The 15,190-nt window shown below is 41.0% G+C and overlaps 1 protein-coding gene across 1 annotated transcript in view; it reads right to left on the bottom strand.

Annotated features, from left to right (window-relative positions):
- The window catches only part of SLIT3 (slit guidance ligand 3), a gene marked incomplete at its 5' end in the record, with an annotated part of 525,497 nt that overhangs the window by 135,716 nt on the left and 374,591 nt on the right, over window positions 1-15,190 (bottom strand). The window contains 2 exons of the mRNA XM_080626822.1: window positions 11,819-11,982; window positions 13,915-14,058. Of these exons, the coding sequence (XP_080482948.1) occupies window positions 11,819-11,982; window positions 13,915-14,058 (308 nt within the window). The remainder of the gene's footprint in view (window positions 1-11,818; window positions 11,983-13,914; window positions 14,059-15,190) is intronic.

Genomic DNA, 15,190 nt, shown 5'->3' with positions numbered 1-15,190 from the left:
TTTTCCAGGTCTATGAGACAGTACCTTTGGTTGTTTATGATTCCTTGGAAGTAATGCTGGAGCTGAACAGTTGCCAGGACCAGAGTTGATTAAACTGCCACAGTTACAGTATACCTTGAAAAACCCACCACAGCTTTTCAGTGATCAGAGAGTGTCCTGGAAATCCCCAAATCAACCCGTGAAGAAGCACTTCTAATCTTTACTGTAAAAGCTTTCCTGGAAAGAATAACCACAAACACCATGAAGTTGCACACGGTAAAAGTTTATTCAGTATAATTTTTTGTCTACTGGTGGATACAAGCTTCATCTTCCTATGGCAATAAAAGAAGGTTGGGAAAGTGGAATGCTTCATGAAAGACAAAAAAGGGGTATGTAACATCAGAAGGCGAGAATCAGGTTTTGGTTTTCCCTCAAGCTTTTGGGCAAAGTAAATAAAGAACATTTATCACATTTTGACTTAGCAGCTTCACTCTCCTGAAGCCATACGACTTTCCACACTACATCAGCTGTAAGAAGTTGATCTTCTAAGTAACAGTTACCCAGGTAAGCACTGAGTCTGAAGTAATCAATAGCATATATATGCTCAGCAAGTAGTCATCTGTTAGCCTGCGAGACAGCAGGATCACCTGCCAAAGACTAGATAAAATTTACTATTTGACCTGAGTCTTGAGATTACTTGGGCAGGTGGCTGCTTTATTAAGATATTCCCATCTGGGGTAGTAATGTGAAATTCAGCCATCTGTTTGCAGAACTATTTAAGTGTGTATATTCATTTCTACGCACAGGGCTTTACCAGTGTACTGCTGCAGGGCTCTGAGTGAACATGACCGGGTTCAGGAAGTGCAGTTAACCATCCCAGGTATGTAGTACTTCTTACACACTACAGAATCACCTACAGAAACCCATGGAAAAGAGATGCAGGATGGAACATGGCCTGGGAGTTTCTGGTCATTTCTAAAATTAGAAAGAATTGTTTGCTGTAAAACAAGTAGCCAAGGCAACAGCAAAGCCTGTGTTTAATAGAGGACAACTGTGTTTACCTGCATTGCTAGCAACTCTTGATAACATTTTCATTTCACAACCTATGTGACATCATGTCGTGGTTCAAGCCCAGCCAGTAAGAAGGAGTAAAATAACTGTTAGATCTGAACCCAGGACACACCACTATCAGGTACCAGGGAGTAGCAGATCCTCAATATCATAAACCAAACACATATGTCATTCTACAAAACAGCATATTTCCAATTTTAGGTGCTTTTCTAATACCCACATGGAGAAATTCAGCAGCAGAAACAAACACCTTTTTGTCCTGTTCTTCTTTCTAAGCACTGTTTAGCAAAATGAGTTGTTTTTAAAACTTAGGTTTGCCCAAAGGACATAAAAAGAGTGCTGGGTGATCTGTTCTGGAAAAAATCAAGCTGTCTCAACAGGGGCTTGAATATATTCATCCTAGAAAAGATGGATCCAGCTGCCTCAAATTTGGCACCAAAAGTATCATCACTGAGATCACTTGGGCCAAAACTTGGACAAAAATCCAGGAATCCTGACACTCATTTCTTCATGTAACCATGAAATCACAATTCTTATGGGTTTTCAGGGAAAAAAGGAGGTAAATTGTCATAGTTTCACATCACTACTATTAACTCTTATCAGTAATCACAGATTAAATCTAAGAATCTCAGATGTTCTCCTTCTGATGGCTCCACAACAGATTTGTAACAAATCTGTCAGATGAGGCAGCATTTCTGTATAAGAAAACTTCTGTGTGAGGCTCTCAAAGTCCTGTATGAATAGGTGTCATTATCTCTACTTTACAAAGGGGAAAGTTCGGCACAAGTATGTTAAAGATCTCATGTAAGCTGCCAAAGCTAAAATGGCCCATTTGCACATGCTGGCTCAGCTTTGTGCTACGTAACTGCTGGACAAGACTGTTTTCAGGCAGGCCACGGTATCCACATCATTTTAAGAGATAAAAGCCAATGCTTTGCAGACTCTTCTGAAGTTCTGCTGCCGTATACTTCTTCAGAATGAAATTCCAGTGCATTAGGATTGCTAAGCTGAGGTCTGCAGTTACATTAAGTAATTTGTTGTTACATAAATGGCATCCAAAGTGTACCTCAACTAGAAGGACTCACTGGACAGCTCAAATAGAGACATGTAGCATACGTTAGTTATAAGGTAAGAAGACAAAAATGATTTTTCATCTCTGCAGGTATGTCTGGAATCACCCTTGATTCATATTAATCAACAGGATGCCTAACTTCTTCATTCGAAGAGCAATTAAACAGATTAATTATTTAGAAATGGTTATTCTGCATGCAAGCCCTCCGGAAAGTCTGTCGCAAACATCACTAGGGCTCCCCCCTGCAGTGCCCGGGAGCCTGGTTAAGCAACTCTTCACCTTTTGCAGTTTTCCTGTGAGGAAAGGGGAATCTCTCACCTTTTGATGCTTCTGAAAACAGCAGAAGTATCCCAGCATGCCATGCGGCAGGGAGTATGCAGCCTTCCATGGTGCTTGACAGAACCATGTTCCATTTGTATTGTTCTACCACATGGTTAGATCAAGCACAAAGGAAAACCCCATGAACAGCCAGAGTCAGAGTTAGGCAGCGCCAAAGAGAGAAGAGCGTTGAGAGGAAGCAGCATGGAGAAGCACAAGCTGAAGGTTCACGGAGAGCTGCTCTCCACTCCACCCATGCAAAAAGGTGCTGGATACCAGAGGTCATCCTTTATGCTCTAACTGCAGGAACACCCTGGAGCACAATTGGGGTTAGTGTACAAGAACAGAGCCCAGGCGAATTCAGAGACAGAACTAATACGACAGAAAATGCTACCAAAGGTCTGCAAACAGCTCCTTCCAGGAAGGATGTGTGACTTTCACCACATATTGAGTGCCCAATCTATTCTGCTCTTTATTAGCTACTTACTCTCTCCTGGTGTCTCCTTTCAGTATAAATGCTGGTTTGGTTTGCTCCATTTATTTAAGTGCAATCTCAGACATACGGCAGCACATATTAAAGGAGATTCTGAGCTGATGGCCAAGCTCTGGCATTAAATGCTCCCCAAGCTCCTTTTGAGGCTGATTTCAGCTCCCGGTGGCCTCTCATGCTGGTGGCACTTACCCTGACAATCTGTAATTACCACTGCTTTTCTTTTTTTTGCCTGCACTTTACAGCAAGGTAGCACACACATGCTACTAACAGAGTTATGAAGGCAACCAGGAGCACTTTGGTATTCTGTTCTTGGCATGGTATTTGTTGTGTTTTGTACATCATTTGCTGATGATGCATCTTTCTCTTTCCGACATCCTGGACTGTTTCAAACAGCTTTATTTCTTGTAACTCATTCCTGCAACTTTGACCTGGAAAGTAGGGCGTTAGGTTTTGGCTTGACTGCTCCCACTGAAATGAAACTCCCATTGACTTTAATGTCTGCAGAGCTATGCCAGTGGAGGGTGCTTTCGAAAGTCACATCTCAAATGTTCTTACAGCCTTCATGAACGAGAGAGGAAGTGCCTGTCCTTTGCAACTGCTCAGAACATTCTGCTGGACTTCACTGAAGGTCAACGCTTGTGCTCTTTAAAAAAATATCACTTTCCTTAGTAAGAGGTTTGCACTGCCCAAAGAACACAGTCAGCATTAAGCATATTATTCATTGCCTACATGGAGAACAATGCGAGTACTTGAGCAGAGATGACAGATAATACAGCAAGGGGCTCTGCTTCACCATTTTGCTATGAACCAGCGTTATTATGCAGAAAGGCAACATACAGTTACTTGGGAACTCCAGAAAACAAGTACAGTGTTAACTTGGTCACCTCGTACTGTGGGTTTGCATACAGCAATGAAAGTAAGACAACGGGATTTACTGTCAACCTTCACAACCTAAGAAAGCAGCTAAAGCAGTTTTTTAGGTGAACCTAGCACAATAGACCTTCATTCCCCACAAGCTGCCAAACTAGCCAGAGTCCTGAGACAAAAATTAGATTATTAATTTTCTCTTGTGACTCATGCAACATGGAACAAAGAACCATTAATTTTCTTCTATGATTCATCCAAAGTATGCACAACCCTGGCATCCACTCCTCATTTATTTACAAATTATACCTATAACTAGTATTCCTGCCAGTAATTTTGCACGACCTGAGCAAAGGAAGATGCAGAATTCCGTGTTTCTACACTGGTTTGATAATGCAGCAATTCTGGCATGGGCTCTTCAGATAAATTCATCCACATTACTCTGTTAAGCAGTGACAAGTAATATTTCATATCTTCTAAAGACTTTGATATTATATACCGATTTACAGTATTAAGTGGAATATCTGTAATAAACTCACTCATTTCAGTGTCAATGAACTCTTTCAGTCCTACTAGAAACAAATTTAGTCAGAGCCCTGCAAGCGTCTTCCTGAGAATCCCCCAGAGAACATTTGGAACGAGTCTCTGTTCCTCTGCTGCACTAATTAAACACCGCGTACAACAACTGCCTCAGCTAATCAGTAACTCCAACGAACAAGAGGTACCAGCACACAAAGAAAAGGCTGCCAAAGTCCTAATTTATGTCCCCAGAATACAAGAGAGGCAAAATACTCCACATGCACATTCTGGCCTTCCTGCTTGTTGAAGACTATTGCAAAACATGTGCAGGAACAGAACCTTCTTTTTTTCCCTTCTTTTTTTTTTTTTTAAACCAAAACAAAACAGGGTAGAACATTATTTTAAATTACATATATATATAATCCTTTGGATGTACATAAGATCATTCTGCATAAATGTTTCCAAAGAAACAAAAAGGTTGAAAAAGGAATGACCATACCTCCAAATATCTGCCAGTTTTCATGAAAACCTCCACCCTTTTAGACAGACTCTGTATCCAAGCAGCATTGTATTGTTTGGCCTTGGCGCGAGCTCACCTTTGGTAAGCCAACAGCTGTTGGTTTATCAGTCACTAAACCCGCAGTTTGCTAAGAATTTGTACCTAGGACCCCGTTTTTAACTGTCCCATCAAGTGTAACACCTCAGGAGACTGCCGCAGTCTTGGAATAGTCACATGAAAATTTATTGTCGAACTGCAGGCACAAACACTCCTGCCCTGGTTTTAGCTGATTAGCCCTCTTTATACCAATGCCCTCTCCAATTACTTTCTTTATCCTATTCAAGTGACCACTATATACACACAAAAAAGTGCTAATTTTGCATCTCTGGTAAGTGTTGCTCAGCTTAATCTCAACAAACACCATGGCAAGTGAGAGAAGAGAACAAACTTCGCCCTACTTTAGTTTTTGAGGTGTCTGAGTTACAAGAGCAAGCACTCAGCTTTCTGCCATAGCTAATGAGGACACCTCCAGAGGACAACTCAGCTCTCAAGTGGGGAATCTATATAGCTCTGTACTCTGCCTACACGGGGAATCTAGGACAACTATGTTATTTGGAGGTCTAAGTGATCTGAATGCAGCTGTGACTCAACATTCATTCTCCCTCTTTTCATTGCCCCTTTACTATAAATGCAAGCGAGGATGTTGGCTGGTAACAAAGCAGGTCAGATGTTTAGCTTTTCTGAAGACTACATCTACTTAAAAACAAAATGAGGCACAGCCTTAAAATAAACTTTCTAACTGGGACATGTCAATTTGCTTTCTTGTTAAGAACCACAGTCTCAGCCAAACAGACCCACCTGCTCTATGTTAAGCTTATGCTTCCTTGAGTAAAACAGTTTCCATCCTGCCTACTTTCCCCCTACTATAGTGCAGGAAACCTTCACCATCCTACTCATGATGAGCTAGTGAAGAGTTAGAGGAACTGACACAAATATTAACAGAAAGATCTAAATTGCTATCAAAGATTTAAAGGGAGGGCTATAATCAGAATACAGTACAGCCAAGTTACTTCTGCAACAGGAACATTTCGACAGGACAAGGGAATTCAGCTCCATTATTACTATTAGTCATAGCAGTCATGTTGTGCTCTCTAATGACTTCAACTTCAGGAACATGTCATGCAAACCACATCTCAAATATACTCAGTTACAGTGTATGGTGAAGACTTCAGGTTCATAATTATGAATTCAGTCCAGAATTTAATCTGCAGGTGATATGTTGCTGTTAAACAGCCTTCCATTCAGACAGAATTATTCTTGTGCACAACAAATGCATATTCTCAGTCTTGCTATATTCAAAGTTTCTGAAGGTACTTTTGCTGAGTCTTTCACTGCATAAAACCAAACCAAAACACACAGAAAACCCCCACAGAAAGAACTCCGAACGCAGTTAACTTCCCAGTTGTCCAGATCATATGCAATTTTTCATGGCCCTTTCCCTCATTCTGCTCAAGGAAAAGCCCTGTGGAGCAGAAGTGCTGGAGTTTGGCCCCAGACAAAATTAGGTTCGATATTAGGAACATTTCCTTCCCCAGAGGGTGCTCAGGCATTGGAACAGGCTGCCCAGGGCAGGGCTGGAGTCATCGTCCCTGCAAGTGTTCACACACCATGGAGATGAGGCCTCAGTGCCATGGGTTAGTGGTGGCCTTGGCAGTGCTGGGCAATGGTTGGACTGGATGAACTTAAAGGGCTTTCTCAACCTGGTTGATTCTATGAGATTTTCCGCTAACATGTCCATGCATCACCTCCTGCATGGACAAACCTCCAAGCTGCCAGGGCTTGGTGCCCGCTCAGGCAGGAGCTGCTGCAGACCAGCATGCTAAGGGCAGGCAGAATCATGATTGCCCGAGCACGTGTCACTGCAGCACTAGAACCAGGCAGACAAGAGCAGCTGGAGATCAGGCAAAAACAAAGACTATTTACTTACTAAAACTGAAAAGAATTTGTAAAGTTGTCATCAGAATGACTGGCAAATTAAGGGAACAACTGGAGGGTGTTTCAATCAAAAGATCTGGATTAAATTCACTTGTCATTCATGACTGTTAAACACTGATGAGGAATAACAATTTATTTCACCTTTCATTTTGAGAGATCAAAGAGCTTGAACAGTGTTTACATGTCAATAAGAGCAGAGAAGGGGATAACCTAGGGAGTGTAGGGGCCAGGAAACATGTAGAATACTGTTGGGACCAGAGAGAAAGCCCTGATATGCAGCCTGACTGGGAACACTGTCCATTGCAGTTCTATACTTCTGAGGTTGAAACAATGCAGCAATGGAAGAGAAAAGGAAATTTCAGGTGATCACAAGTAATAGGAACTCTGTTCCAAAGTAGGCAGGTAACACAAGAAACGTGAATATGGATGACGACAAAGAGCGGAAAAGACACATAAAGAATTAGTACAAAACCTGCTATTAGTAGGAAGAGGTTTTATCAAATGCCTTAAAGAATTATGAGTGAACAAGCAGCGACATTACTACGTAGTAACAGGGGATGATAACACAAGAGATACAACATTAGCTCTAAATATGCAAGCCCTGGATCCGTATGTACCACAGAGGCTGATTTTGATTTGGCTTGGGCTAACAAGATGCAGTGTCCAAAAAGGAGAGAATTGTGATGACAGATGGTTCACTGTCCTCCTCCTCTTATTCCCTATGCTTTTGATTTGCACAGCACTATCTGGAACTGAAGTCACTAATTACAGTCAGTTAGCTATCATGTATGTCCCAATGTAAGAGAAAGCAGGAAGACAGGTTTACTACACAGTATTTTAAATAATAACCATATTTCTAAGATTCTTATTTCTAAGAATTAGAAGGTAAAAAGCTTTTGTGATGTGATGCTTGTAGATATGCATATTCTTTGATCACTACCAAGAATGGCCTGTGTCGGAATGGCAGGTGGAACTTTCATCACTTTTGAAACACACAACATACTGAAAAGCACAAACACACCACAGGGAAAAAAAAGATACACAGCTGAGCACAAGGGCAAGCTCTCTGCAAAAGCTATTTCATACACAGTGTCACACAGCAATCAAGGATTCTGCCAACTCTTGAAGTGACAATAAGCCACCACAGAGACAACACAATCTGCTCATAGATTCAATTCCCTTTCTCCTAAAGCCCAGTGCTGCTTTAGAAAACAAAGCTGCTGTGTAGAGAACTTAATCAAATGCTACTGGGCAGAAGATATTTGTTGTTCTTTTCCTCCTATTCCTACCAAGAAGGGAGCCTCCAGTGACCTAAGGCTGGCAAGTACCATTGGATCCTTAAGTTGTCACAGTAGGCAGATGCAGCCAAAAAGAAAATGATCATCAGAATTTTACTGTTGTTACTGAAAATGACAGTATTTCCCTTTTCTAAACAGAACAGGGAGAATTAGTCACAGCCTGTTCCTCCCTTTTCTCTTTCAAGAAAAACCATTTTTAATCTCTGATTCCATAGCTGTGGGGAGAGAGTAGAGCAAGGGGGAGGTTTATTATTATTTTGGTGCATTGCATGAAATGGCAGGCAGAAAACCACAGGAAATAGTATCTATTGCAATCTGAGGCTTAAACATATTTGATAGCATATTCAACAGCTTTGCTTGTCTCACAGCCCCGGGCAAAACCATGCCCCTTTCCCTGCTGTTCCTTCATTTCATGCTATAACGCTTCCAATTCTCCTTTTAAAAAGAATTATGTACCTTATCTACCTGTTGCACAGAATATCCTTCCTATGGCCTTTGCAGATGTTGCTCCATCATTCTCAGTAAAAGCTTGAGTCGTTTGGTTCAGGGAGGAAAGAGCATCTGGGAGAAGTGCCTCGATGATGAATTAAAACAAGAAGGCAAGTTATTCTTGCTGAATGCTATCTAAAAGGACAGTATGGAGATGGAATAAAACCTGAGGGAAACAACATGTAGAATGAAGTTTTCTAGATTTGATTTCTTTTTTTACTGTGCTGCTTAGTTTTATCTTCACAGTTTCATTCAATTGATCAAATACAGCTCTATTTAGCCCATGTGCATCTCAGAATGTGTCCTCTTCACATCATCTTCTTGATGTTCCTCTACCATTTCTGACTGATGAAGCTTCCAGCATCTCATCTTTTCTTCCCCATTCCTGCTAACCAGTCCTCTTTCCTATCCTTGTACAAAAAAGCACTTTCCTTCTTTCTGCTAATGTACCGAACAACCAGATTTTTTTCTCATGCCGGGTCTTTACTGACAGTCCCCTTTATGATCCACTGCAGAATCCCAATGAATGAGGAAAACACACAGAATTGCTTCAGGACAACCTCAGATCTTTACAACTTCAGAACTGGTCCTATTCCGGATTCCAAAGTATTAAGTTTACCTGAGCTGCACTACTCCTGTGTGTGATCCTGATGCTGGCTGAGTGACTCTATTCCCACAGAGCTGACACTTTCTGTTCATCCTCATCACTTGCCTAAGGTCAAAGACCAGGTCAGGATAGAATCCCTCACATTGCTTCCTTAACCAACCCCTTATATTCACTGAGTTCCAATCCCACACTTCTCTCTGACCACTGTTTGAAATGTATTAAACTAACTACATGAAAATAACAGGATCCTGAAACAAGAACCCTTTGAGAAAAGGGATGCACATTTACAGAAGGATTTAAAAGAAAAATTCTTTTCTCATACAGTGAGCAAATGATGTAAAAACTCAACAGAATCCAACAACCAGCAAGGACACTGACAAGTTACTAAGCATTGCCATCCCAGTGGGATTGTGCAGGCTCATCGCCGGGTAACGTAAAGCACTGCTCAAAAGTCTGACTTTGAATGATGAAGATTCATACCTCATGGCCTTTTCTGCACAGAGACGTGCTGTGTTAAATCCTGGGATGAAACATATTCCTCAAAATGGAACATGGAAAATTCCTGCTAAATGCCAAGTCTGAATCAGCCGTGATTCAAAGGGACAACTTGAGCAGAGCAGGTGCCAAGGATGTCTGTTCTCTGGATTGATTTACAAACTAAGATTCTTCTAAACTATTAGACGCTCCCCGTCTCATGTGAGCAGACAGTGAGTCTAATTCAACGTATCTCATTGCCATCTGGAAACTCTACAGGCAAGGATATCTTCTCTATTGAGCTTTTGAATAGAATTAGTTTTCATCCAGCTGAAATCTTTGTTCTGAAGCTGTACAATCCCTGCTCTCCTCCTTCATAAGTCAAGTTTATGCCTTTTCCATGTGGTTTTGATATATTCGTAGAACTGGAAACCAAGGAAAAAACAGCCTAATGCCTCAAGGAAAGGACCCCCAAGATAAGAACTCACACACAATATTATTCTCAGCATCACCAGGTACTGTGTTCTGCATTCTTACTCCTCTTAGCTATGACCTTTCATAAATGATATCAGGTGGTGTTTGCCTTATTCAATAGCCTGTACCATTGTTCAAGGCATGCCTGCACATACATAACATTAATTTCTCTAGCCTATTAATAAAAGCAGGAGAAAATAACAATTGCAAATTGGGTGCAGATTTATACTGCTTTGTTTCTGCAGTCTATTTTCCTTTCTAAATTATATTTATGTGTTTGAATTTCCAGTTTCTTTAAATATGAATATTACTAATTATCTTGTTCCTATGATGGACACAATCCAAAATCACCGATAAAAGTATGTCCTAATTTTAGTTCTGGTTATAAATTTTGTGGCTTGAGTCACAAGTGACTGAAGACTTTAACATTCATGCCCTGGTAAACCTGACTGCAAATGAAGTTATCTTTATTGTATTTTCTCCATAAAGAGAAGGTTTAGCTCAGCATATCGCTTGCAGAGATACACAAAGCACAACGGCTTGTTTTGGGCTGCTGCCATTCAGCTTCATGCTGCAACCCCATCTAGAGTCATTAATCTTTTACCACCAGAACACAATTAATCATGGTTGGTTGTTTTGTGGGTCTTTTTTTCTTTTCTTTTCAGGGGAAAAAGACAGAAATCATAGTAATTTTCATAGAAAACATTGCCAGCAGTCTCTCAATAACACTCATTTTTCTTACACACTAATAGGTTTGCTCACTGAAACCTGCTTGTCTTTCCGGTATACAAAATGCAGTAAACTAAACTACATATGACCAAGAGAAAAAACACAAGAAGCTGCAGTGTGCCTCGCTGTACTGTGTAAGGCAATAAATGTCATTTTAGTGATAGCTGGGCCATAAATAAAATATGGATAGGCTTGAGAAAAAGGTGTTTATGTTACTTCAGAGCTTATTTTCAGGTGGAAACATTTTTTCCATCTAGCTCACACAAGACAATATCTTTGCCTAAATTATGAGGCAAGTTTTGATTCAAAACTTATTAACCCCCCAAATCTTACCAGCTTTGACGGCAGTTTTACTGGAATTAGTGCATGCTACTTGTGGATATAAACCCCCAAATTTCAGCCCCAGCTTCTCTCGCATCCTTGGTCAGAAATGCCCTTTGCCGGTGGTATAAAAATCTTACTCGCACTGTTTTCAGCCTTTTAGGTCTAAGAACTTACTTGAGCTCAGCTCTACATAAGGTCAATAAGAGTTCTGCCTGAATACAAGTGACAATGCATCCACCTTCCACCCCTTCAAAATATGACATTTGCCACATGGATTCATATACATCTTCCTTGTTTTCCTTAGACATTTTACAGCCTAGTAATTCTTTAAAATTAAATGTCACAAGCATTTCTCTTTCTTTTGTTTGTAAGAGACACAAGAAGTCAGCTACAGACTGCTTCCTTTTTTCTTTTTCCTTTTTTTTTTTTCTCTTTTTAATCCATAAGGCAATTGGCTTTCTGGAGAACTAACTGAATTTTCCAAATTTAATTTTCAAAGATGCTCCCTAATATCCATTATAGCAAACACTGTCCTGCAGATTCAATTAGTAAGCTCTCTGGACCTGCTTATTTCTGAATTGAAAGTGCACTACAGCCTGGATAAATGAATTACCTGAGCAGCGGAACTTCTTGCTCTTGATCTGGCTGATTCGCTTGTTGGCAAGGCGACGCGGATTGCTGCACCGAGCGCCGCTGGTCTCTATCGGATTATCCTGCAGGTAATCAGCCAGCCACTTCAAATGGCAGTCGCACACAAATGGATTCTGAGCTAAATGTCTGTAAGAAGGATGGGATGTTTAATCAGAAGTGACCTGTGACACTGTGCTCCATCATTGTTTTTCACACACGCGAACCTGAAGAGTAGAGTAATTGAATCAGCTTCCCCCAAAACCCCAGGCCTGGCGGAAACCACGCGGAGCTGCACATGAATGGGAGAATCCTGTCAGTTCTCACATTTCGGAGCTCATTAAGCCTGCTGCAAGTCCTTTCACAGGGGAAACAAAAATTAAGATAGCAAAACCTGCTTTAAAGGACACCAAGTCCTGTGTTTTCTCCTGACAGCCTGAAATGCTGCCTTTTGAGGGAAACGCACCTTTTCTGATGCACCTGACCTGACGATCATTTTGTATCCTGGCTTAAAAGAAATTTTATTGGCAAGCTCAGTTTCCTAGGGATCCAAATGTGATTAGTGAATCTTGGCTCTGGGCAAAGCCAGAAGAGATCCAGAAGTCTTTCCTCAAGAGTGAAACAGATATTTGCATATACTCATCCTGTGCAATAATATTCCCTTTATATGTGTTTTGTCCTGGAGCAAAAATATTTTACTTTTGAGACTGGACTGTTTATGCAAGATAGAGCTTAACTTTATCCTTTGCACAACATATTCCCCATGCAATCGGAAATAGGCATTGTAACATTGATTCTAACTGGATATTTAGACTTTGTTAATAGAAATCTCAAAGAGAAACAGCATTTCTCTGCTCCTGTTATGATTCGCTCTGCTTGACGAAGTTGAGCACTGTATCAGGAGAGATTGCCAGGTCTTTCTCAGAGCCTGATTCTGATCTCAGTTAAGCTGCCTTGCAGTGGTCCCTCTAACTTCCAAGGAAGCAGGGCACGACTCTTTGCAAAGACAGTTTCAAATAAGACAGATGTTTCAATTTGGTTTGGACAGAGGTGTGAAGCTGTAGCCTCACAAGAGCTCTGCTCTGTTACTGCCAGTGTGTTTTTTCCACCTGAAGCAACTTCTTTTCTTTCCTGTTTGCAGTTATATTTATGAACTGTCACTTAACAGAGTTAAGTACAGAATACAACGGGATTTCAAGGAGTGGGAAGTGAAAGCATAGCAAAAAGTGCCTGAAGATACTGAAGATTACTGTTGTAGTAGAGCCTTTCCTGGTGTGAAAGGTTCGAAGAAGAAATCAGCACATAGAGACAGGATATGGGATTGGTCTGTAGCTCTAGAAAAAAGGCAGAAGATGGCAATCACTTGCAGTACTAGAAATAGGAGAATGAATCAGGATATTTAATGAAAAAAGTGGCTTGCTGTGAAGCAACAAGTCCATTCTACGTACTGGCCACAGGAATGCCTATAAAACCCCATGGAAACCAAGGAGGAACTTTTAAACCTTAATGATGTTGCCTCATAAGACTGACAAATCTTATATACCTGTAAATGAACCTTCTCTGTCACCCCTGTTAATGGATATATCTCTGTACATACACAGCATGTTGCAGCCGCAGAAAGCATGGTAGAGGTGGGGAGCATAACTGGGGAGGAGTTGTACATGGTTTCAGAGATCAGGAACTATACAGCAGGATGCAGACCCAGTAAGGAGAGATGCCAACTCATTAGTGCATTAAAAACTGTTAGGCAATGGTTTTAATAGAATCTGCTGTTCATATATTGTACAGACTCAAATTTACATATTCCCTACAAACAGGATGAATGAATTACTCTGTGAGCTTAAAACACTTATGACATTCATGTCACTATTGGCAGGCTGCATTGATAGCTGGCTGTGCTGAATTTATGCAATACTTTGTTTTCTTGTGCCTTTTATTTCTGTCAGAAAAGGAGGGGCTGCTGTCTTTGGGGTCTCTTCCAATTGCCTTCACAGATTTTTGTTAAAAAGCCTTTGAAAAGACAGGCAACAGCTTTGGGAGCGAAAGAGAGGGCTGTCATCTGTGCTACGCCTTCATACTCACAGAGTCTGGATCGATCGGAGAGGTGCAAAGAGCCCCTTGCTGATGGTCTGCAGTTTGTTGTCATAAAGAGAAAGCAGCTTGAGATTATGCAGACCTTGAAACGTGTTTACCCTCAGGCAGTTGATCTTATTGGCATTGAGAAGCCTGAAAACAAAGGAAGGGTTTATAATTCATTAATCTTGAAATAATCACATAAAGATAAGACTGAACTGTGGAGTTAAATCTAAAAAAAATATTAACCCAGGCACCAAAGCCAACCCACATTTAAAGGTCTTCATTTGCCCATTACCTTTAAAACGTGAAAACCCCACAGTCAACATCAGTACTCTCATAGCGGGGGAATATACACGCATGTCACAGTGCTGGCTATCTTAAAATACTTCAAATATGTCTTTCTTTTTAATGCCCAGCCCCCTCCCCCCCCATTTGTTCAAAATTCTACATAAATATTTGAAGATGCCTTCAGCTGTGTATCTTCAGATTGATATACACAGAAACTGCAAATACTCCCCACCCTGCAATTCCACGCACAGCCTTGTACACCAAGTCCCCAGTGAGAAGAACCCTTTTTTATTCCAGTTTTCTCTACCAGCATCTGCCTTAAGTCTAAGTGAAATCCTGGAATTTTGTCCTCTTTTGATAAGCAGTGTCAGGATAATTTAATCATGGAAGGAAAGAAAATCTGATTCTCCTCAGAGACAAGAAGAGAGAAGTGTAGGGTCTGGACTAAAACTTACTGGAAGGCAAGGTCACTTCATAAGTAAGGGTAGCCAAGCCATGCACCAAGTTGCTCAAAGGAGTTGTGCAGTCTTCATTGTTGGAGGGTTTCAAGATGATGCTGAATAAAGCCATGAGCAACCTTCTGTGACCTAGTAAGGAGGCTCTGGTTCTCCAGTCTTATTGCTAGTGATCACCTGAGGTCCCTTTCAATCTCCATTGTCCTTCCTACTAATGTATGAACCTACCCCATTCCAGTTACTCCAGATCCCTGTGGAGGTGTGGAAAAGCAGCACAAAGGCAATTTACACCCTTATTTTAGTTTGCACCTCTAAACAGCAGCCAGTTGCCAGAACTAATCAGTTCAGCCAGAAAACCTTGGATGGTACTTGTGCAAATTCTCTTAGATTGTTCAGCTAGAGTTCTGTCATGTATAACAAGTAGACAGTCTCAAGAAGCTGGAGCTCCCTCCAAGACACTCAGTCACAAAGACACTTAAGATTGTCACTGTCATCTGCATATGTAGTATTTTACACTTAGAAGATAGTCAGGAAATGAC

The sequence above is a fragment of the Psittacula echo genome (genome assembly GCF_963264785.1).
Source record: "Psittacula echo genome assembly, chromosome: 11".
NCBI classification, from domain to species: domain Eukaryota; kingdom Metazoa; phylum Chordata; class Aves; order Psittaciformes; family Psittacidae; genus Psittacula; species Psittacula echo.
This window is presented reverse-complemented; position numbering and strand designations above follow the sequence as displayed.